At 34.2% G+C, this 16900-nt stretch overlaps 2 protein-coding genes, 1 long non-coding RNA gene and 9 other non-coding genes across 12 annotated transcripts; 9 read left to right on the forward strand and 3 right to left on the reverse strand.

Annotated features, from left to right (window-relative positions):
* Nucleotides 1-311: 311 nt before the first annotated feature.
* Nucleotides 312-1714, reverse strand: LOC105956066 (LIM domain-containing protein WLIM1). Its single transcript, XM_012979888.2, has 5 exons — nt 1341-1714; nt 1100-1196; nt 964-1007; nt 787-870; nt 312-705 (listed from the first exon to the last, which is right to left on the reverse strand). The coding sequence occupies exons 1-5, from the start codon at nt 1473-1475 to the stop codon at nt 505-507; spliced, it is 561 nt and encodes a 186-aa protein (XP_012835342.2). The 5' UTR covers nt 1476-1714; the 3' UTR covers nt 312-504.
* A 1065-nt stretch (nt 1715-2779) lies between these two features.
* On the forward strand, nt 2780-2851 carry TRNAP-CGG (transfer RNA proline (anticodon CGG)). Its single transcript has one exon. It is a non-coding gene; the product is annotated as a tRNA-Pro (tRNA).
* Nucleotides 2852-3184: 333 nt separating this feature from the next.
* LOC148765064 (uncharacterized) lies at nt 3185-10627 on the reverse strand. Its single transcript, XR_016029831.1, has 3 exons — nt 10479-10627; nt 8716-8755; nt 3185-5085 (listed from the first exon to the last, which is right to left on the reverse strand). It is a non-coding gene; the product is annotated as an uncharacterized LOC148765064 (long non-coding RNA).
* TRNAP-UGG (transfer RNA proline (anticodon UGG)) lies at nt 3474-3545 on the forward strand. The gene has a single exon. It is a non-coding gene; the product is annotated as a tRNA-Pro (tRNA).
* Nucleotides 4021-4092, forward strand: TRNAP-UGG (transfer RNA proline (anticodon UGG)). The gene has a single exon. It is a non-coding gene; the product is annotated as a tRNA-Pro (tRNA).
* Nucleotides 4508-4579, forward strand: TRNAP-CGG (transfer RNA proline (anticodon CGG)). Its single transcript has one exon. It is a non-coding gene; the product is annotated as a tRNA-Pro (tRNA).
* On the forward strand, nt 5572-5643 carry TRNAP-UGG (transfer RNA proline (anticodon UGG)). The gene has a single exon. It is a non-coding gene; the product is annotated as a tRNA-Pro (tRNA).
* TRNAP-UGG (transfer RNA proline (anticodon UGG)) lies at nt 6375-6446 on the forward strand. Its single transcript has one exon. It is a non-coding gene; the product is annotated as a tRNA-Pro (tRNA).
* TRNAP-UGG (transfer RNA proline (anticodon UGG)) lies at nt 7269-7340 on the forward strand. The gene has a single exon. It is a non-coding gene; the product is annotated as a tRNA-Pro (tRNA).
* TRNAP-CGG (transfer RNA proline (anticodon CGG)) lies at nt 8173-8244 on the forward strand. The gene has a single exon. It is a non-coding gene; the product is annotated as a tRNA-Pro (tRNA).
* On the forward strand, nt 9879-9950 carry TRNAP-UGG (transfer RNA proline (anticodon UGG)). Its single transcript has one exon. It is a non-coding gene; the product is annotated as a tRNA-Pro (tRNA).
* A 1127-nt stretch (nt 10628-11754) lies between the features above and the next one.
* LOC105956065 (endo-1,4-beta-xylanase 5) lies at nt 11755-16279 on the reverse strand. The gene is made up of 6 exons (XM_088814298.1): nt 15764-16279; nt 15438-15654; nt 15128-15294; nt 14017-14315; nt 12922-13501; nt 11755-12176 (listed from the first exon to the last, which is right to left on the reverse strand). Exons 1-6 carry the CDS (start codon nt 15866-15868, stop codon nt 11820-11822), a joined length of 1725 nt encoding a protein of 574 aa, XP_088670424.1. The 5' UTR covers nt 15869-16279; the 3' UTR covers nt 11755-11819.
* Nucleotides 16280-16900: the final 621 nt, after the last annotated feature.

The following is a 16900-nucleotide window of genomic DNA, read 5'->3' on the forward strand; positions in this document are numbered from 1 at the left end:
TTATAAATTTGATTGCCGTAGTCGAGCAGGTATATTGTAGACGGGGTCGAAGATTGGGATTCGGGAAGGGTTTGAAAAAAGTCAACCCATGATCAACTCAGGGTTCGGTCATTTGATTCCATTTTTTTATTTTTAGTTAAAGAGGTCAAATCAGACCGCCTCGTCGCTAGGTCACGGTCGAATTGGTCCGACCTGCCGGTTCGGTCACGGTCCATATGGTTTCTTTTACCACTAGAGACTTTTATATCTAAATTAGTACCTAATTACTTGCATTATAGATATTTAGAGGCAAAAAATCAACAGAATCAAACTTCCCAAAATTCATCACAAGTAAATTGATGAACATCTGAAATACAACAAGAATCATACACCAAAAAAAAAAAAAAAAGAGCACAATCAAACTTATGAAATACCTGAAAAAAATAGCTCAAAGAACAATTTTCAAGAAACAAAAAAAAAAAGAACGAATTAATGGCGGTGGAAAATTAACAAAGAACTAATCGTTCATAATCCAGCAGCAATTTCAACAGAAGCTGAGTCGGATTCGAGCTGGCTGTAATTTCCTTTGGACTTAAAAAGTTGGATATGATGGTGCTTGCAGTACAGTGTACCCTCGTGCGCTATATAATTCGACGGACTAATCGTACATCCTCCATGGCTGCACTTGAAGCAGCTCTTGTGGTACGCAGCTCCGTTCACACTAACCTTTTTTCGCCAAAAAAAAAAAAAAAAAAACCGTTAATAAAATAATGCATGCAATGCGTATTTGTAAATTCGATTTTTTACCTTTTCGATGGGATAAACAGTCTTGGTACAACCAACGCATTTGTCCCTCGTGCCACCGAACATACTGGAAACCTTGCTTGCATTCTGTTTAGTAATACGAAATTCAAATTTTATTTTAATTTACATTTTCTGTAAATTAGTATCGAATTTAATTAGCGTGCATGTGTATATATATACCTCGTTTTCGACCATCTTTTCCGGTTTCACGATTTTTGGTGTTCCTGCAAAGAAGTTTAAACAAACACAGCACAAGTTGAGGCAGATAATTAATTATAAGCAAATAAAATGATCATAATAAATATTTAAGTATTACCTTCGAAACTTTTATCGAGACTGCCGGTTCTCTTGAACAGCTGATCAAAGTGAGGTCTGCAGTAGAGAACTCCCTCGAAAGAATTGAAATTTCCCAGCTGCAAAATGATCATAACCAAATATTTTGTTTTTTTTTTTTTTTTTTTAAAGAGAGAGAGAGAGAGAGAGAGAGAGAGAGAGAGAGAGAGAGAGAGAGAGAGAGAGAGAGAGAGAGAGAGAGAGAGAGAGAGAGAGAGAGAGACCTTGAGGGTGCTTTTGCAGTGGTGGCATCGGAAACAGGCCTTGTGAAAAATGCGGTTATCGGCGGCAAGACGATCAACCAGATACACGGTGCCGCTACAAGCAGTGCATTTCTGTGTTGTACCTGCAAATGCCATTTTCTTTATTTTTTTAATTTCTTTATTTTCAAATTCGAGAGAAAAGAGAACAAATTCAATGGAATTCTAGTTCCCTTTCCTCCCTTTTTTTACTTTGCAACTATATGATCTTTTTCTTTGTCTATCTGTATGAATGAGATTGCTTTTGAGGTTAAATAAATAAATAAAAATTAGTGGGGTGGTTTAGAAAAGAGATCAAAGGAAGAGAGAAAACAGAGACAGTAAAAAAAATTGTGTGCGGTGCAGTAAAAGTCGGGATGAATTAAAGGGATGGCCGTTCAATCATCCTTTCCTTAACTTCAAAACAATTCCACTTTTAAAGGTATTATTATTACTTTTAGAAAAACCCCCCTGAATTTAGGCTAAATTATAAAAACACTCCACCTATCTGTAATTGCATAAACCCCCAATATTTGTTTCCATCTTACATCGACCTCGTTACGGAGTGATTTTCGCGGAATCTTTTTTTTTTTATTCTAGTGAATATTTCGCGAAAATTGTTAATTCTACACCTGCAGATGTGACATTTCTTTATGCTACTTTTTGAAGACAAAAATTACCCTCAGATGAGTGATGGTAATACTAAAAAGTTGTGAAGGTGTTATTTAAGAAGAATAAATATTCGTGTAAAGGAGGTTAATTTTTATCTTTAAAAAGTAACATAAAGAAATGACGTCTGCAGGGATAGAATCCGCATTTTTTCAGGAATAATTCTTCGGCTCAAATCACACCATAAGGGGTTTGCTGTAAGAAGGAAATAAACGTTGGAGGTTTTGGTAATTACAAATAAATGGGGTATTTACATAATTTATACTAATTTTAGAGGGTTTTTGTAATTTACCCTTATTTTTATTTGATATTGAAAACACATACCACAATTATATGGGCAATCTAATTTATTTTTGTGAAATTGCGAGAAATATTGATAGTGCATGCATAAAAAGAGAGATGTCATACCAACAAACCAAATGATTTGTGGTCAATTTGAATGAGAGGTTTTGGTGTAACGTAACGATCATATATAATTATGTATGAATCGAAATAATTTAATTTTCAAGAGAGTAATTATAAGGATCCATTACCAATATTTGAAAATTTAAAAAGGGTATATTATGATTGTGTCACTCTTAGAGTTTAATCTAATTAAAAAAAATTGTTGTAAAGAAAATGTAAATACCTCCTAAAATTAATGGATTGACACAATTTTCCTTTTTTTTAATGAAAATGGTGAAATATTAAATTACCCATAAGTATAAAGGAGAGTAAATTGTTTTCAAACTACTTATGAAATCCAATACCCAAAAGGGCATTTGGTCTAGTGGTATGATTCTCGCTTCGGGTGCGAGAGGTCCCGAGTTCGATTCTCGGAATGCCCCAAATCAAAGAATATTTTTATGACTATTTTGGTTTTCTGCTATTATTATGATATAATTTGGGTTGACCAAACAGTAAGCAATTTATTAGAATTCCATTTATTTCTTCTTCTCAAATGTTGAAGTGATCTGCCAAGAAACTCCCAAACATTTATTATTAGATAAAAAGTAAACACAAATAAAATCATGCTGAATCTCATATCCCTCAAAAAAGAAAAAAAATACATCATGCTGAATAAACACAAGTCGAACTCAAGTACGAATTAGCAAATACCTCAAAGAGTACGCAAGAGACCAACTTCATTAGAAATGGTAGTAGTAGCGACTATATAAATCTGCAAAGATAAGAAACAACGGAACTTTTTCAGTCAGAAGCATTTGATGATTTTTCGCGAATTATTATGTCAAAAACGGGAGTTAACATAGGTTGATTAAGAGCTTTAAGAACAAATATCTACTTGTTTAAGAATTCACCACGGTTTTCATTATTTAAGATTCCCATCGAGAAAAGCCAAACCTAGTCCCACCCTCAACTTGCATTATAGAAATTAAATGTTGTCTACAAGAAACATACACTATACAATATCACACTTAAGAAGAGAGATCAAGAAGTATATAAACAAGAGGGCATTTGGTCTAGTGGTATGATTCTCGCTTTGGGTGCGAGAGGTCCCGAGTTCGATTCTCGGAATGCCCCTTTTTGAACAAGTTAATTGCAATTCTTTTTTGGCTTTTCTCCCACCATTTTATATTATTTTTATTTTAAATTTTTTTAATGAAAGGGCAAGCAGCTTATGGAGACTTGAAAAATCGGTTATTGAGATGCTACCCCGGGTGATTATTAACTTTTGATGTAGTCAAATAACCACCCACTAAGCACACGCACCAACCTAAACACACATACACATGGGTGTGTGGGTGATTATGTGCAGATCAACGGTTATAATCCAATACTCGTTGTTTCTGGAACTTTCATGGAATTGGCAATAATCCAATCAAGAAAACGAATCTTAGTGCCACCCCATAACTAGCCATTATAGATAATAAAGGTTGCCTAAAAGTAACAAATGACTCTTGAAATTAAGTAACCTACATCTAGATCCTAAATCCAAAACATTATGCACAAAAACAATATCATCTTTAAGAAGATAGATCAAGCAATAATACCAAAAGGGCATTTGGTCTAGTGGTATGATTCTCGCTTTGGGTGCGAGAGGTCCCGAGTTCGATTCTCGGAATGCCCCCATTCAAACAAGTTAATGCAATATATTCTTTTTGATTTATCTCCTAAGATTTTATATTCAATAAATTGTTAATTACAGGGCTACCAAAATACAGACGCTGGCAAAGTCAACTTAAAGGTTGTAAATAGTTCAGATCACAATGTCGAAGTGATCTAGTCCAAACCCGACCAAATAAAACTCCTAGGTGCTCACTAAGTTAAAACAGATACATTACGCTCGATAAACAGAGTCCATATTGAATAAGAATTAGCAAATAGCTGACAGAGTATGAACACGTAATCAAGCTCGGAGAAATGATAACTATAAGTTATAATGGTCTAAGATCAACAAATGACTTTTGAATCTAAGTCAACTACGTCTAGAGCCTAACTCCAACATCAGCTTACAGAAGACAGATCAAGTTATTAACACACAAGGGCATTTGGTCTAGTGGTATGATTCTCGCTTCGGGAGCGAGAGGTCCCGAGTTCAATTCTCGGAATGCCCCATTTTTTTTAATGACTTTTTTCTTAATTTTCTTTTCTATTTTGCTTTTCTGCTATGATATAATTTAGGTTGACCTGACAGTAAGCAAACTTGGTGACACTTGTTTGGAAATTGTTAATAAAAGGGCCACCCTCTTACGAAGCAAAAAGTCAACTCAGGAGAGAAATCTTTTAAGCAGTTATAGAATTGTCATTTACTATAAGCTACACAATTTCAAAATTCTATTTATTTCTTCTCAAATGCTGAAGTGATCTAGCCCAAACCCAACAAGAGTTAAATGATATGCACAAAATTAAAATAGTGAACTAAGAACTCGAGCAAGAACGTATAGATGGGCGTGGTTTCCACACCACGTCAAAAGTTGATTAAGACCTTTTAAAACATATACTATTATGCCGAATAAAGATAGTCAAATTTGAATAAGAATTAACAAATAGCTGATAAGAGTACGAAAAGAAACCAAACCTCGAGAAACTGTAGGCTACACATTAGAGTCCATTAGTAAATCTGTGAAAATAAGAAATAATTTTTTTTCAGAAGCATTTGATGATTTTTGCGAACCATTATGCCATCATACGGAATTGGAAAACAGGTCTTAACAGCAATGAAATTGTTGAGCCATAATACGGAATGTAACCAAAAGCGTGGTATCTTAATAATGAACTTAAAATAACATGATATGCACAACATATAAAAAGTAAATTAACGAACTCAACGAAGAATTATTACGTGAAATGGATCACTCCAATGACAGAGGTTGATTAAGAGCTTTAAGAACATCTGTCTGTTTAAGAACTCGCCAAGGTTTTATCATTTAAGAATCAAATCAAGAGAAGTCAAACCTAATCCCCCTTTAATTTGACTTATAAACATAAAGATTGTCTAAAAACCTATCGAAGTGAAATTTATAATTTTATATAGACTCTAAACCCAATGCATTATTGCATTCTATAACATCAGCTAAAGAAGACACATCTAGCAACTAATACAACAGGGCATTTGGTCTAGTGGTATGATTCTCGCTTTGGGTGCGAGAGGTCCCGAGTTCGATTCTCGGAATGCCCCATCAAATAATTTAATGCAATTTCTTTTTTGGCTTTTTCTCCTATTACATTTTTTTAATTTTGATATTGTAAATAAAAGGGCAAACAGCTTATAGAGGCAGGCAAAGTCAACCTAAGAAGAGATCAAGAGAATAGTCTCGATAGCAATTATAGAATTTAAAATTATAACAAGTTTATTTTAGATTTTATAATTCCATTATTTCTTCTTAAAAGTCAAAGTGATCTAGTCCCGACCCAACTAAAAAATACACATAATATGTAGAATAAACACAGTACAAAACGTAAACTACAGTCTTACAAGACAAGGAATTGTTAGACCATGTTTCGTAATTTACCCAAAATCCTGGCATGTAACAATGAAGCTAAAACTAAATGGTATGCACAATACAAAAATAGTGAATTAAAAAACTTTGGGAAGAATGTATAGTTTGCATGGATCACTACACAGGGTTTAATAAGACATTTACGAGCAAATATCTGATTGTTTAAGAATTCACCAAGGTTTAGTTATTTCAAAAGAGTAAATCTAATACTCGCATGGTTTTCAATAATCCAATCAATAAAATGAACCTAGTGCTACCCCTTAACTATACATTATAGACAATAAAGGTTGTCTAAAAGCAAGAATGAATTTTGAATCTAAGTCAACTACATCTAGAGCCTATATCCAAAGCATTATGCACTATACAATATAAGATCTAACAAGAGAGATGAAGAAGTATATAAACAACAGGGCATTTGGTCTAGTGGTATGATTCTCGCTTTGGGTGCGAGAGGTCCCGAGTTCGATTCTCGGAATGCCCCTTTTTCAAACAAGTTAATGCAATTTTCTTTTTTTGGGTTTTCTCCTGTCAAATATATTTTGGATTTAATTAAAGGGATAGCAGCTTACAATGCTGAAAGAGTCGATTCAAGGGTGGAAAGAAGTCCGGATAGCAGATATAGAATTATTAAAGTGTTATAAGCTATAAAGATTTTAGAAGTCCTTTTATTTCTTCTTCATGTCAAAGTGATCTAGTCCAAAGCCACCTCAAAAAACTCCTACATGTTTATTAGTTAAAACAAATACGTTTATGCTGAATAAACATAGTCCAATTTGAATAAGAATTAGCAAATAGCTAATAGAGTATGAAAGGAACGAAGCTAAGAGAAACTTAGCTAAATAAGAGTCCATCAGTAAAACTGTAAAACTACGAAGAAATTTTACGGAAGGATTAGATGATCTTTTGATAGCCGTTAAGCCAAAAGTGAAAAACAGGCCTTAACAACAATGAAATTGTTAAGACATTATCCATGAGGGAGGAATTTACGATGACATGAGTCGATCTCAGAGGTTGACTAAGAGCTTTAAGGAAAATCTGAATGTTTAAGAATTCACAAAGGTTTCATCACTTAGAGTAAATCTAGAAGTTGTTTGCTGAGAATTTCATGGCATTGCCAATGAACCAATCAACGAAAAGTCGAGACTAGTGCTACCCCTCAACTTGACATTATAGACATCAAAGGTTGTCTAAAAGCAATAGATGATTTACCTATCTAAGTGAGATGTATATAGTGTCTAAAACCAAAGCATTATTATGCAATATACAACATCTATAAGAATAGAGATTAAGTAATAACACAGAAGGGCATTTGGTCTAGTGGTATGATTCTCGCTTTGGGTGCGAGAGGTCCCGAGTTCGATTCTCGGAATGCCCCTTTTCAATCAAGTCAATGCAATTTTTATTATCTTTTTTCGGATTTTCTCGTGTCATTTTATATTTTCAATAACATGTTAATTAAAGGGCTATCAAATTATAGAAGCTGGCAAAGTCAACTTAGGGGTAGAAAAAAGTTTGGATAACAGCTATAAAATGGTTCATTTTTATAAGTTATTGTTAATTATCTCGGTGTCGAAGTGATCTAGTAAAAAACCCAACCCGAAAGACTCCTAGATGTTTACTAGTCTAAACCGATACAGTTTCACTCAGCAAACAAAGTCCATTTTGAATAAGAACTAGCCAATAGCTGACATAGTACTAACAAAATCAAGCTCGGAGAAATGATAACTATAATGGTAGTGAATATGTGAAAATAAGCCATAAATTTTGCATAAGCATTTGATGGTCTTTTGAGAACCATTAAGTCAAAAGTGAAAAACCGAGCATAGCAACAATGAAATTGTTGAGGCATTATCGAGAACTTACCCAAAACGAGAAAAAACATGATATGCACAACATTAGACGAATAAATTAATGAAACTCGAGGAAGAATTCACGGATGACTCTTTGTCGGATGTTGATTAAGAGCTTTAAGAATATCGCCATGTTTAAGAATTTACCAAAGTTTCATTACATCATAAGGGTAAATCTATTAGTCATTTGCTTGCAGTGCTTTCAAGGCATTGCCAAGAATCTGATCAACAAAAGTCAACCTAGTCCCACCTTAACTAGCCATGTAGTCAATAAAGATTGTCTAAAATCAACAAATGAATTTTGAATTTAAGTCAACTATCAGCTTAAAGAAGAGAGATCAAGAAACTAATACAAAAGGGCATTTGGTCTAGTGGTATGATTCTCGCTTCGGGAGCGAGAGGTCCCGAGTTCAATTCTCGGAATGCCCCATTTTAAACAATGTAATGACTTTTTTTTCTTAATTTTCTTTTTTATTTTGCTTTTCTGCTATTATGATATAATTTCGGTTGACTGACACTAAGCAAACTTGGTGACACTTGTTTGGAAATTGCTAATAGAAGGGATATCCTCTAAAGAGGCAAAAAGTCAACTTAGGGAGAAAAATCTATAAAGCAGTTATAGAATTGTCATTTACTATAAGCTACACATATTTGAAAATTCCATTTATTTTTTCTTAAATGCTGAAGTGATCTATCCCAAACCCAACCGAATTACATGATATGCACAAAATTAAAATAGTGAATTAAAAAACTTGACGAAGAATGTGTAGATGGGCACGGTTTCTACTTCACGTCAGAGGTTGATTAAGACCTTTTAAAACAGATACAATTATGCTCAATAAAGATAGTCAGATTCAAGAATTAACAAATAGCTGATAAGAGTACGAAAAGAAACCAAACCTCGAGAAACAGTAGGCTACATTAGAGTCCATTAGTAAATCTGTGAAAATAAGGAAGTAAGTTTTCTCAGAAGCATTGGATGGTTTTTCGCGAACCATTATGCAAAAAAAAAAAAAAAAAAAAAAAAAAAAAAAAAACAGGACTTCACAGCAATGAAATCGTTGAGCCATCATACGTAGTTTGTTAAGCGTGACATCTTGATGATGACATATTATGCACAGCATATAACAAGTGGATTAAAGAACTTTAGGAAACATCTACCTATTGAAGGATTGACAAAGTTTTCATCGCTAAGAATCCAATCGACCAAAGTCAAACCTAGTCCACCCTTATCTTACCTTACTGACAATATAGGTTGTATGGAAGAAACAAAGGATTTATCTATCTAAGTGAAATGCATCTAGAGTCTAAACCCAGAGCATTATGCACTAAGAATAACAAAAGGGCATTTGGTCTAGTGGTATGATTCTCGCTTTGGGTGCGAGAGGTCCCGAGTTCGATTTGGAAAACAGCTATAGAATAGTTAAATTGTTATTAAGTTATATTTGTTTCTTCTCGATGTCAAAGTGAACTAGTCCAAAATCCAATCCAAAAGAATCCGAGATGTTTACTAGTTTTAACCGATACAGTCATGCTGAATAAACAAAGTCCAGTCCGAATAACAAATAGCACATAGCTGATCCAGACGGAGTACGATTAAAACCAAGCTGGGGGAAATGATAGCTACGTCAGAATTTATAAAATTGACAAAAGCATTTGACGATCTTTTGTGAACCAACAAGTTAAAAGTGAAAAAACAGGGCTTAAAAACAATGAAATTGTTGAGGCATTTGTTAATAATTTACCCAAAATCATGGCATCTCAACAAACACAACATGATATGCAGAACATTAAACGAGTGAATTAAGGAACTTGAGGAAGAATGCACAGATGACTTCGTGTTGGAGGTTGATTAAGAGCTTTAAGAACATCTTCATGTTTAAGAATTTATCAAAATTTCATTACATCATAAGTCAAACCTATTTTCCCCACCCCCCCCCCCTCCCCCCCAACACCCACCCCCCAACCACCCACCTCACCTCCCTAACTTGCCATTATAGACATCTAACAATGCAAGTGAACTCAACATCACTTTTAAGAAGACATATCAAACATAAAAAACAGGGCATTTGGTCTAGTGGTATGATTCTCGCTTTGGGTGCGAGAGGTCCCGAGTTCGATTCTCGGAATGCCCCTATTTTTTCCCTTTTTGCCCATTGACTTTTGCACAAATAAACTCCTTTGTTTTTCTCTCACTACCTATCTATCAAAAGTAACTCATTTAATATAATTTTAATTTTATAGGAGGCCAATTTCTCCACAAAAATCTCACTCTCCACACCCTAGCACATATATCACAATATAAAAAAAAACAATAATTTCTGAAAAAGTATCTTATAATAAATAGCTCATCAAAACACAGAAAAACACTACCTATGAAGCAGAGCTACATTAAACAAAAAATCTGCAGCTTGATTCCTAATTCTAATTGAAACAAATTGGAGACAAACCCATGTTCTGATTTAAATGATTAATTCATAATAACCGGAGAAAACAGGCAATAATTGCTTTACGCTAGGCACTATTCACCAACCCACACAAAATTAGGTCTAAAAGGTGTAAAATTACACCACCAAAAGCAGCAAAAAAAAAAAAAAGGCAATTAAGTAAGAAAATCAATCAATTTAGCTTAAAATCAACAGTAATTTTGGAGAAGCTCTTACCTTCTTGAGCAGCGCTTTTCCTGAAATTTTTCTCTGCGAAAAAAATAAAAAATAAAAAATAAAGCGAAAGGGGAAATTGGGCGGAAGTGGAAGAGTGGAGGGGAATAGTTTTGAGGCTTTGAGGTAATTGGCGGCAAAAAGGAAAAGCAGCAGATGCCAGCTGGCGTGTTTGTGTAGAACTATCGGGAAAAAATATACTTTTGGTCCTTTATGTTTACGGATAAGAGCATTTTGGTCCCTCTTGTTCCAGAAAAATACTTTTTGGCCGCTCAATTTATCACTTAATGAGTTATCAAATCTCTTAACTACCATCTGACTTCTAAAATTAAAAAAATTTGTTCTCCAAAGGGGTTATTAAAATGGGTTTGTATTTTGATATTTCTCCTATTTGAATCTAAAAATACTTCTTGTAGATTGAGTTATCAAAAAAATAACCACCTAACCAACCATTCACAAATTGACATGTGGCAATTACATATAAAATTATCAAAAAACTTCCAATTGATAATAAAATTTGATTATCATGGTTGGGGTAGAAGAGTTTTAAATGTATTTTAAAATATTATCTTAAATATCAAATGAGCATTTGATAATCCAATTTTGATATTTAGCATTGGAGTTGCTCTGATACATTTGGTATGCTTCATTGATTAGGAGAACTATCGGAAAAATATACTTTTGGTTCTTCATGTTTACGGTTAGAACATTTTGGCCCCTTAATTTGTCACTTTATGACATATTTGGTCTGTTCCGTCTATGGTTTGTTAGTAACCAACGAAATTTGGCTCGCGTTGGACGCGTGCGCCGCCATTCCCATCAAATTTATGCCTAAAAACATAAATTTTCGATTGTTAACAACTTTTTTGGCTAATGGTCTAGAGTTTAAACAACATGGAGATAAGCTGAATTTATTCCAACACAATCTGAATTTCGAGAGAGAAACACAATTGAAAAGATAAGAGAGAAAACTTTATAAAAGTTGTTTTTGGTTGGTTGGTGGATATAGGTTCAAACTGAAGCGAATCACGTTAATTTTTTAGTCAACTGTTTGATTTCTATGAAGATCAATTGTACACACATACGTTATTTCATAACAAACTTCAACTCAAATCGAACCCGATATTTCGTTCATTCATTCGATTTTGAACTTGTCTAAGCCTTCATGACGAACTAAACCATACCAACGGTCACGTTGCAATTAAACCGGTCCAATTTTGATGACCTAGGCATTTCAAGTTGTAAATACGAACATAAAAACACAAGAAAAAATGTATAATTAGAGAACGAGGAAAACATTATATTGATATTATATTTGTGTACACTTTCTTGTACATTATTAACTTAGACATCGATCTTGAAAATAATAGTTTTTTCTGCTCCCTCATTTGGCACAACACTAAAATTTTGGGAACAAGAATGTTTATCTCCATTGGGGAGACTGACTGTGGCTTCATATTCACCGTGAAAAAGTGAAGTCCCGAACAGACCGTTACCGTTTGTGGTTCCAGGTGAGCCGGCAGCATGAGTCAACTCACTTATGAACTCGTCCACAACATCTCCGGTTGGCAAATTCTTGAAATTATTGTCCGTCAAACACATAGCATAGCATCCGGTCGGATTCCATGCAGCCCACATCATTATTCCTTCAACTGCCCAATGTGAATGAAGCTCCTTCATTATTTGCTCCAAGTACATTGCCTGCCCAAAAACGAGGTAGTAAATATTAGGAAAATTACAATTTTATCCCTCGAGTTTGTACCGATTTCACATTTGGTCCCCCATATTAAAAAAAATACATTTGGTCTTTTATGTTTCAATAATTTGACCAAGATTGACCGTTTCTTTTCTACAAATTTAGCCCGCATAAAAATGATCGACCAATAGTGGACTATTATTCGTACACGAAATAAGACTCGAACTATTCAATCAATATGAATTATGAGTGGAATCGGACGGATCCGATCGAAATTAGCATTTTATTTTTTTTGACAGTGAAAAACTAATTCCAATTATGTTCCAAAAAATTCGGAAGGAATGAAAAAAAAATGTTCCGTAACCGAAAATTTTAGGATTGAAATCGGCAATATCCGAAAAATTCCAATTTTTCAGTCACATAAAAAACAAAATACACGAGAATATAAACATTACAAGAGTAAACTTCGGTGAAAAAATCGAAATTTTCAAAATTATTCCTGAAAACTGAAATCGAATCATAAACCGGAATCTCATATTTATTTCAATTCCAATCCAATTTTTTTTGAAGAAACCGAAAATCAAAATTTTGAAAATGGGAATGAAAAATATTGTTCCAAAATCAGAAAATTTGGAATCGAAATCGACGAAAATCAAAAAAATCGATTCCAATTTTATACAAATTTTAGCCGTTTTATCAACAATGAAATAAGCAAATTTCAATTGACCAAATCAAGAATTTAGGTTTTACCTGGTTGGGCCCAGATTTAACATCCAATTCAGTAATCCAAATAGGCAATTTAGCAGAAGCAAGCTGATCAATGGCAGCCCTAATATACGGCAGATTCATACTAGGAAAATGTGCTTCAAGCCCAATACCCAAAGGACCATTATACCCCTGCTCTCTCATCTGCGCGATCTTCTGCATGTATTTAGGCGGCGACGCCTTACCGATTCCACTCACTTCAATCGTATTGTACTCGTTCAGATACGGCACCGTTTTGGGGTCGGTCTTGTGGGCCCGCTCGAAGAACACGGCGGAGGCGTTCGCCCCCAGCTGGCTCTCGAAGAAGCCGAAGTGCAGATTCTCGTTCATCACATCCCAGTGGAACAGCTTGCCGGAGTACCTGTTCATCACCGAGTTCATCCTCCGGTGCGCCGCCGCAGTCAGTTCCGCCGCCGGAAGTGTCTTGACCCACTCCGGCTGGTACCTCGGGTCGTCCCACAACACGTTGTGGCCCCGGATCCGGATCCCGTGGTCTTCCGCGAACCGGACCATGGCATCGCACACGGCGTAATCCTCCACTCCTCTCTCCAATTCGATCGCGTACCTGTTTGAATAAATTGATTCGTGTCGTATATATAAGGTAAATTACGGCCGTTCCTGAGGTATGGTCAAATTACAAAAAAAATCCTTCATGTTTGAGTAATTACATCCACCCTTCAACTATGGGTCGTCTTACACGTCCATCGTTGCGGTGTCAAATTTAGTGGAATCTTCTAGATTATGTGGAATAGTCTCCAATTTGTACCCGTTTATCCTATTCGAACTCCACATTTTGAAACAAGATGATCATAAGATGTGTTTTTTGGCTTGCATATATATATATATATATATCAGATTGTGGTGCATCATAAACTGCATTTTTGCTCAAAACGAGTACAGGACTAGAAGATTTTGTTGAATTTGACGCTGTAAGGGTGGACGTGTAAGAAGACTTATAGTTAAGATGGTTGGCTGTAATTACTCAAACAAAAAGGGTTTTTTTTCGTAATTTGACCATACCTTAGGAGGTGACCGTAAATATATGTGTATATATATAATTTGATTTTTTTGTTTGGATACCATTTCATTTCGTTTTCGAAGACGGTGTATTGGAATCTGGAGAGGAACCAGTTTTGGTAGGCGGGATTTTCGAGGATGTGGGCGGTGATGGCGGTGCCGAAGGGGAAAGTGGGGCGGAGCTGTTTGATGGAGACGGTGGCGTTGGAGATCGGGCGGCCGCGCTGGTCGACTGCTTGGAATTTGACCCTTGACTTACGAAGATTTTCGATGCTTTGATCTTGGTGGGATTTCCATTCTTGGTCTGTGAATGGTTGTAGTGAAATGCTGTCTGCATATATATCTACGTCTGGATTTGTGCTCTGCAAATCAAATAGGAGAGGGAAAATTTGAATGGAATAATCTAAATGAGTTTATATTTATTTTGGGAAAATTATAGTTTTCACCCCTCAAGTTTGCACATATTACATATTTGGCCTCCTATGTTTAAAAAAAACACATTTGATTCCCCATCTTTCAATAATTTTAACACTTTTGGTCATCTCCGTCAATTAACATTAGTCCGTCAGTTAAGGCAGTGATGGGCACACGCTTGATTCCGTTAGTTTTAACGGAAAATTGGCGAAAATGACTAAAAACGTTGCATTTTTGAAACACAAGGGACTGAATGTGTTTTTTGTAAACATGATGGACCAAATATGAATCAATGTAAACATGAGGGATGAAAACTGTAGTTTTCCCTATTTGTATTTATATTAAGTGAGTTTTGTGGAGAAGATGAAATATTGTGGACTTGGAAGTAAAAATTGTGATGGAAATTTCGATTCAATCTGATTTTTTTTTATTTTTTTTTTTTGGAACAATGTCATTTCGAATTTCAAAGAATATAATTTCTGATTTTTTTTTTTATCGGAACTGGAATATATTTGAATCCTGGTTTTTTATTTCATTTCAACTTCTAAAATTCTATTTTTTTCCCGAAAATTACACTCATTATATTAATGTTGTTATCTATTACTATTACGTGGATAAATTGAAAACAAATTGTCGAGTTTGGTTTGAAAATTTTCAATTTTGAGATAAGTTTTTTCATTACAATTTTCGAAAATCGGAAATTTTCTAGTTCAAAATAATTATAATTATAATTATAAATAAATAAATGAAAAAAACAAACCTCAAAGTAGAGATCAGCTGGGCCAGTAACGTTGACCACAAAACCACCCTTGAGCATTGACCAACAACCCTCTCGACCAATCACAGCGCCCGGACTTTGACTATATGTGCTTGTCTTTATAATTGCTGCCACGTCAGCATCATTCCCATTGCTTACTTGCACCCATGCTATAAATTATAATAAATCATTTCAAAAAAACAATTAATTATTGCATATTCAGAAATAATTGATTTTTCAGCAATTAATTGTTTCATATAAATCAGAAATAATAAAAATAAAACAGCAAATTAAATTAAATAAAATAAAGTACCCGAGAAAGTATATAGTTTGTTCTCCTCCAAGAACAACTTTTTTGAGAAAATGGATTGCTTTCTCTTAGAAGAAATAATGTAATTGTTTCCATCGATAGATTCTCCGAGCGCCGCACTCGCATCTCCGGAAACTATCCAACCATTCAATTTCTCGTTCAATTCGGGATTTATGATTATTCCTCCGTTATATTGAGGCTTCAGAGGCGTTGACAAACACTGATTTAAAAAAAAAATCAATAAGTTTTTTTTTAAATAAATAGGATTATTAAGCTACATAAGAAGGAAATTTAGCATTAAAATTTGATTTTTTTTTTCGTGGACTTGCCTCATGCGTAAATGAGGGATCATAAGTCACCGGATGAGCTTCAATACGAGATACGAGAATCAGAAGGAAGCTGAGAAACCACCAATAACTTACGAGCTTCGCCATTTGCCAACTCCTTTAATTTTCTTAAAATGTGTTGCTCGTTTTATATAGAAATCGATATAGAAAATATATTAAATAATGCAAAAGAGAAAAAAAAATCAGAAAATTTTGTGTATAAAAGTGGAACTCCTAATTTATTGGATTCTTGAGAGGATGATATCCTTTCAAGCATGCAAAATATGTAAATGAGATTTATAAAATGTGAGAAAGGAAAACCATGAAGTTATCCTTCTTATATGTTTTCTTTCCCCTTTTTTTCTGATTTTGTTTTTGCTTTTGCAGCTATATATATTATTTTTCTTTCTTTCCCACCTCCTTTATATATATACTCTCTCTCTATATATATGTGTGTGTGTGTGTGTGTAGTTTTAAGCTAAAGGAAAATTTTGAATGGGGAAGCTTAAAAGAAGGGAACTAAGAAGATGGAAAAGAAAGAGAACTTTGGTGGCCATTCAATCATCATTTTTCTAATTAAAAACAATTCCATTTCTAATGAGTTTTTTTTTTTTTTTTTTTGTCACATTTTGTTAATTATTTATAATTTAAATTGCAATATTGAACAAATTCCACAATGTCATTATTGAGATATTTATAGTTAAATCTTGGGTAACTAAGTGCATGTAAAGTTGTGATTAATCATTAAATGTGTTCTCACTCGTACATGTGAGTTTGTAGAACTTATACCTGGTGTTCTGACTCGTATATAGGATAATTGATCTACAAATAATAACACACACTTATGTGTGTGAGTTTAATGGTAGTTATTTATGTAGATTTATGACTTAAAACCACAGTGTATTTCACCAGGTATAGTATTGCTCGTATATTGTAGACAATTAGATTTTTCTTGCGTCGGCTTTATGCTGTATACTTATATGTTATATGTGCTTTATACTTGTATGTTATATTTCTGGTGGAAAAATTTCCGTTTTCATCCATCATGTTTGCACAGATTTTACATTTGATCATTCATGTTAAAAAAAAACACATTTGATCCCTCATGTTTCCATAATTTAAGACTTCTAATCATTTTCG

This window comes from Erythranthe guttata, chromosome 14 (assembly GCF_056151865.1).
Source record: "Erythranthe guttata isolate IM_541 chromosome 14, IM_541, whole genome shotgun sequence".
Taxonomy (NCBI): Eukaryota; Viridiplantae; Streptophyta; class Magnoliopsida; order Lamiales; family Phrymaceae; genus Erythranthe; species Erythranthe guttata.